The sequence below is a fragment of the Macaca nemestrina genome, chromosome 14, assembly GCF_043159975.1.
Source record: "Macaca nemestrina isolate mMacNem1 chromosome 14, mMacNem.hap1, whole genome shotgun sequence".
NCBI lineage: Eukaryota > Metazoa > Chordata > Mammalia > Primates > Cercopithecidae > Macaca > Macaca nemestrina.
The window spans coordinates 63,845,749-63,862,471 of NC_092138.1; the positions used below are offsets into that span (position 1 = coordinate 63,845,749).

The window sequence follows — 16,723 nt, forward strand, 5'->3', positions numbered from 1 at the left end:
CAGGGATTAGCCTGGTTAAGGAGACTTCCAACAGAATACTGTTAAGACCAAGTTCCCTTGTAAATAGAGACATAAAAATTGCACATGTTTAGGATAAATATTAAATAATTTTTGGTTTGAATGACCCACAAATCAGGGGTAACTCTGTCCTGTTCTCTGATAGCTGGCAGGAAGGATAATTTGATATTGAGTGTTGCCAAAGCCAGTCTCTTGTTACTAATATAAAGTGACTGAGACAATAATGATTAATATCCCCTGTTCCTCTGACCAGGTCTTTAGAAGGAAATAATGCAATGAGAGATAAGTACCTGAAACTAATGCTACAGCCAACTCATGGCCAGCCTTCCTCTGGCAGCAGGGCCTGGAGGGCAGCGAGCACTCTATATAAAAGGTCTGGGCCCGGGTTACAACAGGGCAGCTATGGGTATGTCCTATGGGTATAGACTACGGACATTACTTCAAGACCTAATTCTCCTCCAACGACCTCTCAAAGAAGATCATATCATCAGCAACAGGGGTCCAGGGCCACCAAGGCCCAGCCATCACAGCTAGCCTTGTCCATCCTGAGGACTTCTGGGACCCAAACTGAGAAGACAGGGATGTGGGTGACCAGTGCCAAGCTGGGTTCATCCTTTTTCCACAGCACTCAGTAAATGGCCCTTTTCCCTCTGTAAGGGCCTGGGGCTAGACTGAGTGCTCCACTTCTGATGGACCCCATAGTGGGCCAAGGAGAATTATTAGGCTGGTCCTGCATTTCTCAAGCTGGCCAACAGGGGTCACTCCACCCGTGGCTTGCAACTAAAATGTTGGGTTTTGACTGCCATCTCTTCAGTTTAGACACATTAAAGAATAACCAAAAAAAGGCCTTCCCATGGGGAAAGGTACATTCCCACCAAAATACATTTTCACACCTCTTTAAGCCCCACAGGTGGGTCAGTGTTTTTGTGGAAGACCCTGAACAACCCTTCAGCCTAACATTTTGCATGGTGGTCTATGCTAGTCTTCTGACAACGAGGCAAGTGTCTGCTCCCAGATCCCTTAAACATCTCTTAGGTAGCTTCTAGGGAATTAGGAGATGATTTTTGGGCAGTGGGGTGAACCATACCCAAATAAAATGAGGCCAGAGGAGCTTGAATCATTGGCTCATGAGAAAAGAAATGAAGAAATGGAACTATGTTCAGAGTATTCACTCTGTTGGTGGGTACCTGTAGCTGGGATCTGGATGCCTGCCCACCTCACCCTCAGCAATGGTGATGGCCTTGTCATTCTGACTTCTCCAGATCCCTCTTCCAAATCACACTCACCTGGTCTTCCCTCTACCTTCTTGCTGGCTCCTTCTTATTTCTTTTTGTGGCTCATTTCCCTCCATCGACCTCTTTACATGCTGATGGTCTTTAGGGCTCAGTTCTGGGTCCTCTTCTCTCTTCACTCCACGATCTCTCCCTTGGCCATCTCACCCCCTCCCATGGCCTTAATGCTGACAACCCCCCACAAATATCCATCTCCAGCAGAGGCCTCTCCCCAAATCCCAGACGCTCAGACCCACTGGTTACCAGCCATCTCAACTGCCGGTTGTCCTCCAAGGATACCACTGAACAGGTCTGCAGCAGATGTCTAGGGAGCCACAGATCCCTTGCCCATACTATTAATACTTCTCACTCTCAAATTCTGCAGTTATTCGCCTAAGAGCCTTCTTTTGCTTTGCCTGCTGGGACATCAGGTCAAAAGTGCTGGGGAATCAAAGCGCCTCCCTCCCACCCCAGGTGAATCTCTCAACCACTGATGGGCAGGAGCTAGTACATACACATCCCAGCTCCCTTACCCTCAAGCAGGGCAACTCAGGTGCATGTTCTGCATCTGCACCTTCAGTGGTTAATGTCAGTCGCCAAGAGGCAATGTCTGGATAACTTACTCTTTATTGACTAACTTAACTTCCTTTTTATGTGTTACCTTCCCATTCCTTTATGGTATTTCCCTCACCTGCCAAATAAACTGCTTGCATAAGAATTCTCATCTTGGGATCTGATTCTAGGGAAACCCAAACTAAGACACTGTTCAAACAGCACACATTATCTCTTCCTTCTGTTTTCTTCCTGTTGCAGTCATGAATCCCTCCAGCTGTCTTGACTCCTCTCACCCTCTACTCTCCTGTCCTTCCCACCTCCAATCCATCACCAATTCCTGGAGGTCCAACTGCCCCTTCTCAGCTTCCCCAGCTCCATGCCCTGGTTCCAGGTCCTCATCCTCTCTCCTGCATCCAGTAACAGCCTCCTTCATACCTTGGTTTTTCTCCATCCAACCTGCCTCCCTCCACTCAGAGTGATCTTTTAGGAACATGACCCAGAAATTGTCACTGCCCAGCTTCCAGGATCATGATCTGCCCCCCTGTCCCTTCCTTCAGCTCTCTCTTCACATAGACACCAGCCCAAGTGGCCTTTATGTGCCCTCCCAGCTGCTAAGGCCTACAGTCACACCCAGCTCTCTGCCAGAAATGATGTTTCAATGCGTCTTCTAAATCACTATTCGCTTCCCAAGTCTCCATTCGTTTCCCACTCCAGGATGCATTCCTCCTTCCCTGGGGCCTCCTGGAGCGCCTTGCCTATACCTGTATAACTACATATCCCAATTCCCTCCCTGAGGCCCTCTGACCAGCCCTTGTGGGAGCAGACACAGTGAGGCTCCTCTAGCTCAGATCCGTGACCTGAGGGTCTCTCGCCACTCATGTCCCAGGTAAGCCATGCCTTACCAGCTCTCTGCCCACGTTGTCAGAGGGAAGAGGGTTTTAGGATACCTAAGACCTCCACGGGGGTGGGATCATGGGCAAACTGTCTAGGGGTCTGGACTCAGTGGGCAAGACTGGACTAAGAGGCCAGAAGAGTGGGCCAGGACAGAATCAGAGGGCAAGGGTCAGGCTGCAGCTCTCCCCTCTCCGTCTCCCCCTAACAGGAAGGGGACTTGATCTGGGCTAGGAGTCTGGGTCTCAAGGAAGGAGGGAGGCTGAATGAGGGGTGGGGGCAACACTTACAGCCCACATGCAGCAGGACTTGGTGGCGCAGGTGCCAGGAGTCACGGTGGAAGCAGGCGTACAGGCCACTGTGGCCCAGTTCCAGGCCACGGAGCACCAGCTGAGAGCCGTTGAGCAGGTCAGGGGCCAGGTCTGTCCCATTTACCCGCCACGTCACTGCTGCATCCCAGTTTGCTGTCCCACATGGCAGTGTCACGTCGGAGCCCAGGCGCTCGTACTGCACATGGGGTGCCTCTGTGGGGGGCGGGGACAGAGGCCAAAAGTCACAGGTCAAGGCCTGCCCAGCACTCCCAGGTGAATGTGCTCAGACAAGAGCCTGTGAGGATGTATGACTGAGGACGAGAGGCTCAGTGTCTGACTGTGTGAGTGTCTTGGGGAGATGGAGAGTGTTCAAGTGTGCAAGTGTGTGGGTATATGAGTGTCTCCAAATGTATGCGTGTGCATGTACAGGGGCTAGGTGTATGACTGGGCAATCTTCTGTGTGTGTGTGTTTGCATGTGACAGAGTTTGCATAATGCTGAGAGGGGTCAGTTCTCAGAGAAAACCCAGTTCCTCTCCAGTGCCTGGGTTTTTTAAAGTTTCCTGACCCCCATGACCCTGATCTCTTGCCACCCACAGGCTCAGCCCAGTCACTGACGTCCATTACCCAGGCAAGCTGGCACTGAGGGGCCCCACTCCTGGACTCCATTTTCTGTCTCCCTATCTATTTCTCTTCCCCACCCCATCTTTGTCTCTTTCTGTCCTGTCTCTATCCCCACCTCCCCCATCTCTCTTCCTGTCTCTCTCCTTTTCCTCCGTCTGCCCAGCCTGCCATCCCACAACAACCTGCCCCTCAGCCATCCAGGGCTCAGGTGGCAGCAGGAGAAGGGAGAATGGGCAGCAGGGAACCCTAGGGAACTCCTAGCAGATGTCAAGTTCACAAGGCAGGAACTACTTAGGGCAGGTTGGGGTATTGAGGGGTGCGGTGCTGCTGGGATGAAGCGAGCACTCTGACCATTCATCTCCTGCCCCGAGGAGCAGCCTGTCAGAGCCAAAATCAAACCCCAGCCCTGGCTTCAGCAACCCAGGCGTGATGAACGGAGCCCAGGAGACTGGAAATGGAAGGGTGGAGGCGAGCACCTGTCGTCAGGCAGTGCGAAGTGAGGGAAGCGAGCAGGGCAGAGAGGCAGATTTAAGATGCAGGCACATAGAGACAGGGAGATGGGAATCTCAAGACACCCCCTTCTCATTCTACCCCGAGCCTGAGGGACAGACATTTTCCAGGTCTTGGCCAGATCTGTGGAGTGAAGGTGGGAGAGGAGAAGGGAAGGGGGAGGGGGTAGCAGTTTGGTGGGGGCTGCAGGATCCCTTGTTAACACTCGCTTACATCTCCCCTCCAGAGAGTCACCCTGCTGAGCTGGGGAATTTTCAGAGGCAATTCCTGTTAACGAGCCAATTAAGTTGGGCCAGTGGCCTCTTAATTAGACTTGTTAACACCACCAAGACTGCAGGGGTGTAGGGATCCCCCTTGGACCCACTGGCCACTCCCTCCCCCCATTGCAGCCCCCTCCTCAGCACTGCTTTTCTCTGCGCTGGAACATCTGTCCTGGTTTGCTGCCTCTGTTGTCCTCGCTGTGCCAGGGTCTCTCTGTGATTCTGGGTCTCTCTCCCTCGCTGCCTGTCTCTATCCTGCCCCTCTCTGAGCCTCTCTGTCCCTGTCAGAGGAGAAGGAAGCAGAAAACCCAGCCAGCCCTGACCACTCGTCTGTGGAGCCTGGGACCAGCCGAACAGAAGATGAACGGGCGGAAGGGCGGTGGCTAGGGGCCTTGGAGGCCACAGCTGTGAGGCTGGACCAGACACTAAACAGGGGCCTCCCCCTGACCAGAGGCCCAGTGTCCAAGACTCCGGCCACCAAGCCCCCCCAACAGTCCACCAGCTCCAGTCACTGAGCCCCCCTCCAGCCTCCCTTCCAAAAACCTAGAGCTTCCAGGAAACATGCCAAGCCCCTCTCTCTGCACCCCCTAGCAGACTTTGCATCCAGCTGCCTGAGGAGGAGGCTGAAAACTGACCTTTGGGAAGGAGGTGTGGCCATCATGGTCCCAGCAGCAACACATCAACACTGACCAGGCAGTTCAATGCTAACATGGACCCAGTGTGGCCCTTAATCCTGGGGAGCAGGTACAGTCACCACACAAGGACACAGCGACCCAACATCACATTATACAATGGCTATGGGATAACACCTCCCCACCATACCTCGTCTGCTCCACAAAAAAAGTAGAAACACAACCTGACAGTAATGACAAACCGATGATGTAAGGGCAGGGCAGGATGAAAAAATGACAACACAATGGCAGAAGACAACGATAGGCCACAATGGAGAGGTGGAGGGGCAATAGGACATAACAAGCACACAGTGTCACAACCACTACAATAACACAACAATGGCAATACACACAGCCATGCAACTGCTCCAAAGATGGCAGTGATTTAATCTTTTGTCTCTGGACAGCTCTGCTCCCGCCCCGTGGGTGCCCCTACTGATGTGCTGTCCATTTCAGAAATTAAATCAAGCAGCAGGGGGAGGATGGGGTTCTTGGCCCTGACGCGGTGACAAATGCTCCAAAGGAATCAGCTGTGAAAAGGTTGTTAGAAGCCAGGATGAGAGACAGAGACAGGATGAGGTCATGGACATGGAGAACACAGAGGGACAGAGCTGATGGCTCCCTCACACCTGCACACACAGCCTCACAGGGGGACCACATGCCAGAAACAGTCCCCCCAGGCATCCTAAAGCAACCTCACTTTGCCACATACACAGGAACAAGGGCAGTCACCCCTAAAGAAGAAGGACATGCAGGACAGTCATCCACAAGGCCACAGTCACAAGTTCACAGTCACACAGGGACACTGTCTCACTTCAGGGATGGTGACACCTGATACGAGATCACACGTACACATACAAGAAGGGCACCATCACCCGGAGGCACAGCAGTTCCCCCCGGGGACACAGGGAGACAGTTTAATACAAACACACGAAGAGAGATAGAGAGATACAATTACATGTGGAGTACAGTCTCAAACTCAAGGATACAGCCCACAAAGGGCATGCAGACAGGCAATGTGACACAGACAGACAGTGTCACACGTAAGGAACAGCCCACAAGAATACAGCCACACAGAGAAATGCACTCAAACAGGGACACGCTCTCACCCTCACAAGAACACAATCTCACACTCTCAGACAGGTGGCCTTATGTCCAGGACCATGGGGGCACAAGGTAGAGACCACTGGCAGGCCCTAGAGACGCCCAGTCAATGCCCCTGGGGGTGGCCAGGATCTCTCTGGGTCTCACTGTTGATCTCATAAAGAAGAGGCCATAGAAGCCTCGACTCACTACTCATAGCCTTGAGGGTGGCAGAGCCCAGCCACCAGGGTCTGCTCCATGCCTAGTTCCTGGAGAGGCCTTCACCCTCTCTGCTTTTACCCAACCTGACTGACACAGAGTATGAGGTGGGAATCATGCAGGCAGGGAGCTTAGGGAGCCTTGTTCGAGGTGAGTTTTGAGTTCAGACCCTCAGCTGATGTTGCTGTTTGAGGTGCTGCCTCAAGTGCAGTAGAAGGGCAGGAGGTCACGTTAAGAGGGCCCCTGTTTCTCCCCGCAGGGACACGGTTCCTTGTCCTGTGGGCTGTGGGCAGGCCTTGCCCCTCACTGGAGAAATAGGTAGAGGGAGGGCAGGGAGGCTGCCAATGGCTGAGCCCTGAGCTCTCCCCCGTGTGGCCATCCCAGCTGACTAACCTGTCCCTTCCTTAGTGCACTAGCTCTCTCCTGCATGTTACCCTGTCCCCTCATCTTGTTCTCAGTCAGTCCACCTTCTCTGTCCCTATTCTCCCTCTGGGATGAAGCTGAGGGTAGAAGGTAACCTGCAGTCTTGCCCACTGTCTCCAATCAGTGCCTCCAACTGCACCCCCACAAATCTCTGAGAGATCCCCTTTCACCCAGATACAATACACAGGTCCTGCCCCAGCCTCCCCTACCAATTCCCATCCCACCTGCCTGTACCCTATGCCACCCTAGTAAGAAGACAGATCACCTCAAGCCAGAGACACTGTCAGCATTCGACCACCCAGGTGTGACTGTGGAGGACTGTGCATATCAGTGTCACATGACTCCATGTCCCTCTGGGTGGTCATGTGTGACAATGCCAGTGTGTGACTCTTGAGTGCTGTCAGGATGCAGCTATGCCAGTGAGGGTTCATGTCCAGCTCTGAGACGGGGGTCAGCAGGCGGCTCCCGTGAGCACTCACCCTGTGGACTGTGTCTCTGGGTGTAGACAACTGCAGCGGCAGCAGCAAGCACAGCACAGCAGGCCCACGGGACAGGAGCAGCCATCTGTTGGGAGAAACCAGGGTGGGGGAGGAGACAGCATCAGCCCAGGCAGGACTGTCCTGGGGAGCCCCTCCTGTTCTTAGGCAAGACTGGGAAATCCCAGCCCTAGGGCAAGGGCATCTTGACCCCAAAATGCCCTTCTTAATGGGGCTCAAGATCTTCTTTCAGGCAATAGAAAGCAACATTATTGGCATCTGTAGGCAAAGGTTTGCTAAGATGGTAGAAGGCAACCTATGGTGGTTTGCTGTTCGATAAGACTGCTGGCTACACAGCGTTGTCAACCGCAAATGAGTTATAGAATATTGGTAATGCCAGGGCCATTTTTCTAAAAAAAATAAATAAATAACTTTACTGGTGAGGTTAGCTAATTTGCTATAAACATCATAAACTGAAAGGGTAATGTTTTAATTTAATTGGAGGTCTATACTTCTCCAGATTGCTTTGAATGGAAGCCCCCTGTTGTGTTCCTGGGGAGATAGCCTGAAACCTGGATGCTCCAGAGCCGCTCAGATCCGTCATCTGTCCCCAACACCCCTGCGGCGAGCCTTGCCACTGGGCCCTGGGAAGCTCAGAGCAGTCGAGTCAGGGTAGCGGGACACGACCCAGGTCAGATGTGACTTTTCCATAATTGTACACCAATGCTCAAGAGAAAATGAAAGATTTTAATATGTAAGTCCTTGTCAGGGACCCTGGCCCACCCTTGACCCCAGCCATGTGCCCCTAGGAGCCTGGGAACCCCAGCCCAGTAGGTGTGCATCAGTGTCCACATGCACCCATGCAAGTACACAGGATGCACTCAGGACATGGCCCCAGAAGCCAGATGGATCTAGTGCCCCCCAACCTGATGTCCTGCTTCCTGAGATGAGTCCAACTATTCTCTTCCCCTCCCCCAGCACACATCTACACTTGATGGCAGGGAAATAATTATTTCCTGCAGAATGGGCCACAAATGTAACAACCGCCCCCCGCCCCACCTTCAGTCCAGGAGAGAGAACTATCAACCACACAGAAGCAAAGATCCAGAGAAACACTGAGAGATGCTACCAGACACTCAACCAGGGCCACCCTCTGATTCCAGCCAGCCACACAGCAAAGATGCTGGCCAGGGACACTGCCCCAAACCACCAGACAGGACCCCAAAGAAACAGCTCCACACATAGTGGAAGATACACCAGAGACTGTTAGAAGGACCATCAGACAAAGCCAAAGAGACAGGTAGATGAAACCAGATAGCCAGCCAAAGAGGTGGTCAGAGAACAATGACTCAATCAAAGGACCCGCCAGAAACACTGGAAAGGACTCAGCTAGACCCAGGCAAACACAGTGCCGAAGGACAGGCAAGGAGCATAGGCAGTGAAGCTGTCGGCGACAAAGCCAGAGAGCTAAGACACTGTCAGAAACAGTGCCAGAGAAACCGTCTGACACACAAGCAGAGAAATACCAGAGAAACTGATAGACACAAACAGGCATACACCCAGAAAAACAGCTCAAGAAAAGAGCCAGAGCCACAGCCAGATGCTCAGTCAGGAAGTATCCACACCACTCCAAACACTGCCAGAGACACTGTCAGACACAGAGTCAGACACACTGCCAGAGACACCGTTAGAAAGATGGCCAGAGAAACAGCCAGACACACAGCCAGAGAAACTGACAGAGACGCAGTGCCAGATACACCCCAAGAAAGTGCCAGAGACTCAGCTCCAGACGGTGTAGACATAGCATAGCAGAGACAAATGTGGGTATCAGCCTGAAGCAGCTGTGGAGAGTTTGGAGAGCAACAGACTTCCTGGGGCTTCCTGTGGGAGAGGGCTCCTGCCTGCCTTTTGCTACCCTTGACCTTCTCCAGGGAAGTCCCCTCCTCTGAGCCTGCTTTTCCTTTCCTCCCTGTCACAGCCACAGGTGCCCTGACTGCCCCTCCCTGGCACAGCAAATCTTTCTGTGTCCCAAGTGGCCCCAGCTACTCTCTGCACATCAGTGACTCCTGGAGCCTTAGCTACCATCTGGCCTGGCTCCTTCTGACCCTCAGCCCCTCCGCACTCTTCAGCTACTCCTCAGGCCTAGGAGGTTAAGACAATGGCCAAAGTTACAGTCAGCAAGCGGTGGAGCCAGGAAAAGAACCCAGGACTGCCTGAATTCAGAGGTGGTGTGAGAGAGAGAAAAAGAGACCAGCAGCCAGAGGCCTACCTGGTTCCCTGACCTCAGCCCTGGCCAGTCGCCCTCAGACCTTCCCCCACTGCCTCTGCCATCTGTCCATGTCTTTCTCCTCACAGCCAGGAAGATCCTCCGCCTTGGTCCCAGGCCCACTGCCCACCACATGGGAGCAGGAACCAGGGCACGGGCAGGCAGAAGAGCAGGCAGAGCGGCTGAGGTTAGATCCAAGGATGGGAGTGTTCAGTGAGAGGAGGAACGGATGGCCTCTACTCCCAGCTCCCTCCTGGTCCACACAAGCACACACTCCCACGTGCATGCGTGCACACGCACACACACTCACACACACACACTCAGGCCCCCGCAGGGGGAGGGGTGGCTTCTTCATCAAAGTCGCCTCCATCAGCCCGATGAGTTACTGTAAGGGCCGGGCCCTGGGCCAACAGGGCTGCAGCCACGGGAGACGGGCGCTGCTGAGAGTGAGTGCTGCAGAGTGGGGGTGGGGTGCCAAGACAGACACTGCAGGGTTGGGGGCACCCAGAAAAGGGAGAGACTCAGGGAGGGGAAACAAGAGGCAGGGAGAGAGAAGGAGCTCTGAGTGGAGACCCAGAGGGACAAGGAGAGGCTGAGATAGGAGAGACGCAGGGGGAAAGATGGGGCACATAGGAGATGGGCAGAGACTCAAGGGCAGAGCGACAGTCCAGAGAGAAGATGCCCACCCTAGAGCATCTCCGTGGCCTGCCCAGCTCCTCTAGCACAAAGGAGGATGGGATGGTGGTCAATGTTATGTGAGGCAAGAGCAGGGCCCTCCTGGAGGCTATAAGGATTCTTTCTGGGGATCCAGGACCCCAGCCCCTAGGGGACAAGGGTGAAACCCCATCCATGCCCCTGCCCTGCAGATCCAGAAAGCCCCAGGCCAGTGTCACTTCCCCCTTTCCTCAGACTCCCAACTGGGCCCACTGCCCAGGTCGGAGGTTGAGGCCAGAGGCATCCAGGACACACCTCCATCCTGCCTTGGCTCATTCCAGGCCACCCATCCCAGGGTAAAGAGCATCTTTCCTGAGAATTTTCCAAGTCCACACCCTATGGCTCTGGGATAGATCTGCAGGATGAATCCCATAGAGCCCCAGATAAGGGCTATGCAAACTGGCCCAGGCTTCCTATCAGCCCCTTGAAGAGGTCAGCCCCAGAATGAGGAGGGAACAGAGGGGGTACCCCGTAAGCAAGAAAGGAGCCCAGCGCCCAGAAGCCCCTGAATCCCTTGTCAGCACAAGGGTCCCTGCACCTATCCCAGCAAAGAACCCCAGTGTCATTATTACTCCCACACAGGTAACACATTAAGAGTCAAATTCTGGGGTCCCAACTTACTGCCATTGTCCTGCTGTGGCATAAAGACACCATTACACAATGATAACAACGCCCATTGAAAATGACACAGTGGTACCATTGACAATGACACACAGGGATGTTGACAGTCACCACAATGACAATAATGCAGTGAGTGACAGTCACATACATTGACACCAACAAACAGGGCAATGATACCAGTTGACAATGACACAGTCACAGTGACAGTAGCCTCAGAATCAAAGATGCAATGAGACTCCGTCACATAGAGTAACACTGACGGTGACATCAACACAGTGACACAGCGATGTTGATGGACTCAGTAACAGTCTCACAGAATGATACTAGTCCACAGTAATACTGGCACCCCTGGAGTCTGACAGTCGCCATCAGTAACACTGACAGACACTATGACAGGCTCCAGGTCAGGAACCTCTATTACCCAGTTTAAGAATCTGGCTTAGGACCCAAGACCCAAGAACCGTCTTGCCAGTCCCAGCAATGTTCCAGTTGCCCTGTGCCCCTCCCCTCACCCCATGCCTAGCTCAGGGTAGAACCTGGGGAAAGGAGGTGAGTTTTGGAAAGCCTCTATTTATCCCTGCAGAATCACAGACAGCAGTTTAGATTGTAGAAGGCCAACCCTGGGGAAGTCCTGCCACCATCAGGTCAGGGTGGGGGATAATGAGCACCACTAACTGCGTTTCAGCTATAATTGTGTGTGCGTGTTGATCTGTAATAGTGTGTTATGAACTTCAGGGTTTGGGTTGCTGTGGGCATGCTGAGGGTCAGGTAGGCTCAGTCTTGCCTGGACAATGAACGATCAGGGAGGCCTCAAAACAAGTGACCTCAAAGCAAGGTTATTGTTCCATCTCTGAGGCAGGGAATTGAAATCCAGAGAAGGTCACCAGATGGACTCCCTCCATTGCCAGGGATCAGGGTGGGTTCAGAACATCCATCTGATAAGGGCATCTGGCCCAGCAAAGAGCGGAGGGGACTCCCCACAGCTTCCAGTCCCCTGACTCCCATAGCCCAGACTCCAGAATCCCACAGTGAGGGGAAAAGGCACCTTTTATCCTGGGGCCTCATCTCCTTCACCTCTCCCCACAGCAGCCTAGAGGACCTATCTCAGGAATGAGGCAAGAACACAGGACACAGCATGGACTCACTGATTCAAACGCCTGGGGACTCTAGAAGCCTCAGACCTGCAGAGGAATTACGTTGGAGCGGAGAAAGAGAGATACATAGACTTGGAGAAGGAAATGAGAGACAGAGCGGGGGCAAAGACAGGGACAAGGACATGGTGGGCAGGGAGGAACAGTACTGGCTGAGGGAGAGCCTGGAAGAGACAGTCAGGGCAGGCGGGAAGCTCCAGGATGGGGAGGAGGGGCTGAGGCTGGGAGGCCCCCAGATCCCACCAGGCCTAGGCAGCCTGGACAGCGTGGGCGGTGGGGGCGGGGGCAGAGGCCTGAGCAGTCCAGAGGCTTGGGGGGTGGGGGGACCAGGCCGAGGAGGGAGGCCTGGCCCCTGGCAGCTGGCCCAGCAAGCCCCCAGCCAGGGAGGGGCGGGCCTAGGTCAGGGGCCAGCTTGTGGGCTGGGGCTAGCTGGCCATGGGCGGGCAGGCTCCCACTCCCTATGGTGTTTCTCCCTCCTGTCTCTGAATCTCTGGTCTCTAGACCCTTCTCTTTTCCCTCCTCTCTGAATCCAGACCTGCCTCTCCTCTCAGCTCTCTCAGAGACCCCACCCCAAGTGGCATAGGGCTCCAAGCTGTGCCTGGGTTCAGGATTCAAGATTTACCTCCTCCTGGGCTACCATGTCCCCACCCACACCAGGGGCAAGCCTCAGTCCTCAGGGGAAAGGACCCTACCCAAGCTTAGGCCCCGTCCTCCTCCTTAGAAGGGGGCAGGATAAGCCAAGCACCAGTAGGAGGGGGCCAGGAGGGAGGCAGGGGGAGCAGTCCCCCAGCTCTCAACGCTGGCTGAGGCTGTGGAAAAGGAGGCGGCCCAATTGAGTGAGTTGGGGGGGTGGGTATCCGCACCTGCTGTTGTGACCTCCACAGCCGGAGATGGAGGCCTGGGGGGGACAAGATTCCGATGGATTTTGGCAGTGGCCTGGACTCTGAGTGCTCAAAACCCCCACTCCCAGCCTTTTGCACCATAGGGACCCTGAGATCAGCATGTGTGTGCCCTGCCGCATGTGTGTGCGGGCGTGTTGTTGGGGGAGCCTGGGGCCCTCCCATGATGGGCCTGGCTGGGCAGATGGGAAGGCATCCTGGGGAGATGGGAATCTGTCACCAGCCTGTGCCCACATGTGAAGGCCCACTTGGAGCCCTGCGTGCTGCCTGGTGACCTGGGCATGGGCTCGTATATGCACATACATGCAGGCCTGTGCTTAAGTAGCCCTTTAGATGCAGAAGGCCTGGGCTTTTACCCTCAGAAGTCATCTGGTCCAGCCCCCTTCCTCTTGAATGGAGAAGAGGAAGGGGCAGATAAGTTCATATCCTCCCTTTGGATACATAGGCTCTGGAGAGCTTCACAGAACCTGAGGCACTGGTGCCAAATCCCCCAGCCCCCAACCCCAGTCCAGTCTCTTCTGGATTCCACAAGAATCAGGAGGCCCCCTCCACCCAGGAAAGGCACACACTCCAGTCAGGTTAAGTCTGTGGGGAGCGGAGTGCTGCTCTTCTTGGAGGGACAGAATGCTGCAGCATGTTAGACAGCTGGAAGAACTCCATGAAAGGCAGGGGATGGGCAGAGCAATAGGGTTGACTAAGACTTCCCTTAGCAGGGGGGATGGGGTAGGGAAAGGCCCGAAGTGGATGCCAGGGACAGGAAGGAGGCTGCAAGGCAGGGCCCCCCATGGAGACAAGGATGGATAGAATGGCTTTCCAGAGTTGGAGACTGGGACAAAGACCTATTTGCCTCAGCATCTCCTACCACACCCACCCCTGGACCCATCACTGCTATAGTACAGACACACCCTTGAATCCATACACAGAGGTCCAGGCATGCAAGCTCACACACACACACACACACACACACACACACACACACACTGGGGGGTGGGGGCAGCAGTGCATGTGATGCATTGGCTTGTAACAAAAAAAACCTGAAGCTAGTCATTCTGACAGAGCCAGAGTTGGGTGGGGGGAAAAGAAGCTTCGAATGTCTTCTGTGTTCTGTTCTCTCTGCCCCCTAACATGCACGTGCACCATGCACACTACTTCTGAGGAGCCTTCTGGTCTGCTGGGCAAGACCAAGCCATCCTTCCTCCCCTTTCCTCCCCTCCTCACAGTGAGGAAGCCAGAGCAATCTGTTCCTGATGGGTAAACACAGGCGTGAGTACGCGCACACACATGCTCACACACACACCAGCCACTCAGGCCACACAGCGCCCAGTGCTCACTTCATCCTAAGATAGAGCACACACTTGGGTTCTCATTACACCCGGCAGAGCTCTCAAAGCCCCTGCCTCCTCAGACACACAGGACCAGAGCTTCACGGACACACTCAGGCAGCCTTTTGCAGACACTGGCATTCAGAGCCTATCATTGTGGCCACACATCAGGGCCTCCCACATGGATACCCACTCCCACAGCCCCGTACATGCTGGTGTGTGTGCACACACACATTACAGTCACACTCACACACACAGACTCCCTCACACAGCCATGGTCTCACATATGGATACCATCACACACTCCAAACAGTCAACCTTCCACACAGACACCATTGTACACCTCCAGAAGCTCAGGGCCCCCAGTCGCCCTTGGCCCCTCACGCCCCGACACCAGCAATGGGAAACACCCACATACACACCCTGAACAGCCACACTGTGCCAGGACCTCAGGCTGCCTAGTTGTGCCTGAGGGGAGGGAGAGAAAGCCTAGGGTGGCCTAGGGCGGGAAAGAAAAGGAAAGGAAATACTTTGTTGGTCCCTAAATAGACGATTATTCCCCAGGCAGCTCCTTCTTCCCCAAACCCTGCTTTCAACAGCATTAGGGGATGAAGGGAGATCCTCTCCATACAGGAGAGGTGAAGGAAGTACCTCGGGGAGACAGATGTTGGCACTGGAATCGGCAAGAGCCAGAAAGGCCCAGAAACCAGCCAACTCCCCAGGCCCTTGCTGCCTCCCCTCATGACCCTCTCTTTGCCACGATGAGGATCAGCAGCAGCTCTCAGCCTAGCTATCTGCTGTGTGATCCCAAGGCCTCTTCAAAACCTCTATATGCCCATAACTGTCTAGCGGGCACCCAGATGTCTGGCCTGGCTGCAGAAGGGGCAGGAGAGGGGAAGGAGATGGGACCTCCACTCCAGCCCCCCAGCCTCCACCAAAGCCCTGGCATCACTGGCAGCCCACAGAGAGGTAGGGCAGATGCCCAGCATGGGGGGGGGGCAGCAGGCAGAGCGAGCGGGTGCTCCTCTAACTAACCACTGAGGAGGAGAGTCCTAAGGTGTCCTTGGACCCTGCAGCCCCGCCCCCATCACTGGAGGAGTAGACGCGGAGTCGCTGTCCAGGCAGAATGGAATCCAGGCTGTGCTGGCCAGGCCCCAGCCCAGGAAAGATCGGCAATGCTGCGGATATCCTTGCCACTTGCCACTCCAGGTGTAGCTGGGGCCCTGATGCCTCCATCCTAAAAGGAGCCTGACTTGACTCCATGGAAGCCAGGCAGGACCTAAAGAAACCAGGCAGGGGTAATGCCATAAAGCCAGGTGATAGGGACTTCAGGGAAGCGGGCAGTGGGGACAAAAGAAACCAGGCAGCAGGGTGTAAGGAAACCAGGTGACAGGGCCCCAAAGAAGGTAGGTGGTGGGAGCCAAATGAAACCAGGCAGTGGGGACTAAAGTTAGCTAGGAGGTGCAGACAAATGAAGCCAGGCTTTGGGGATCAAATCAAACCAGGCAAGAGGCCCACAGGATGTGAGAAAAGAAAGATATCAAGAGCTCATCCCCTCTGTCTAGATGTCACCCCCACACCCTGGGCCTCTCTCTCTATAGCCCCCCTTCCACTCAGGCGGTGGTCCCCTCCCCCAGGCCGATGGACACAGCCAGAGCCCCCTCCCCTCTCAGAGGCCTGGTCCGATTGCAGCCAATGGGCCCCGGCCCCATCCCTGGGACCTCAGGAAGTCCCAGTCCCTCCCACCGGCTGCAGAGGCAGGGGGGCTGGGGGGAGAGAAAGAGAAGAGAAGAGAGACAGCTTGGCAGGGGGAGCGCGCGGAGCAGCCGCGGGGGGCGGGGGCCGAGAAAGGAGCGGGAAGCGCCGAGGCGGGCTGGGCGGGCTGGCGGGTGGGCGCGGGGCGGGGGCGTCGCGGCGGTGGGGGTGACAAGTCCTCTGGCCCTGCGGCCACTGACCTGGGTCCCCACGCAGGCGCCCCGTCGGTGCCTCCGGCGCTCCGTGGGTCCGCCTGCCCGCCTGCGGGCATCAGGTCTGCGGGGCTGGGGCCCGGGCAGCCGCAACGACCCGGGAGGCAGGAGCAGCCCCCACAGCGGTCCCGGCGGGCGGGTGGGCGAGGGGCCGGGCCACGCGGTGAGCGACGAGGGCCGAGCCCCGAGTGAGCGACCAGGCAAGCGGGCCGGGAGGAGGGGAGGAAGGAGCGCGCTGCAAGCGAACGAGCAAGCGAGCTAGCGGAGGGAGAGTGAGGGACGGCATGCAGTGAGGTCATCCTTTGAATCTAATTGTCTGAGTCAGGAGGAGATGTGGCACTTGATGCTGGGGGAGGGGAGGCAGAAGGGACCCTCCCCGCTCCGGTCCAGGCCCCACTCCACACCCAGGGGCGGCCGGGGCCTCCCTTCCCCGGCCAAGGAGAAGTTGCCGCAGGCCAACTCGGGCAGACCAC

General features: G+C 55.4%; 1 protein-coding gene across 13 annotated transcripts in view; it reads right to left on the bottom strand.

Annotated features, from left to right (window-relative positions):
- The window catches only part of LOC105485689 (ciliary neurotrophic factor receptor), a 49,205-nt gene that overhangs the window by 10,046 nt on the left and 22,436 nt on the right, over nucleotides 1-16,723 (bottom strand). For 8 of the 13 annotated variants that reach the window (XM_011748056.2, XM_011748055.2, XM_071077943.1 and 5 more), the window contains 2 exons: nucleotides 7,314-7,398; nucleotides 3,026-3,259 (listed from right to left, as the gene is read on the bottom strand). In XM_011748056.2, the coding sequence (XP_011746358.1) occupies nucleotides 3,026-3,259; nucleotides 7,314-7,398 (319 nt within the window). Of the gene's footprint in view, nucleotides 1-3,025; nucleotides 3,260-7,313; nucleotides 7,399-15,318; nucleotides 15,563-16,723 lie in introns of those variants that run through there. The other 5 variants (XM_024794021.2, XM_011748051.3, XM_071077939.1 and 2 more) reach the window with 2 other exon arrangements.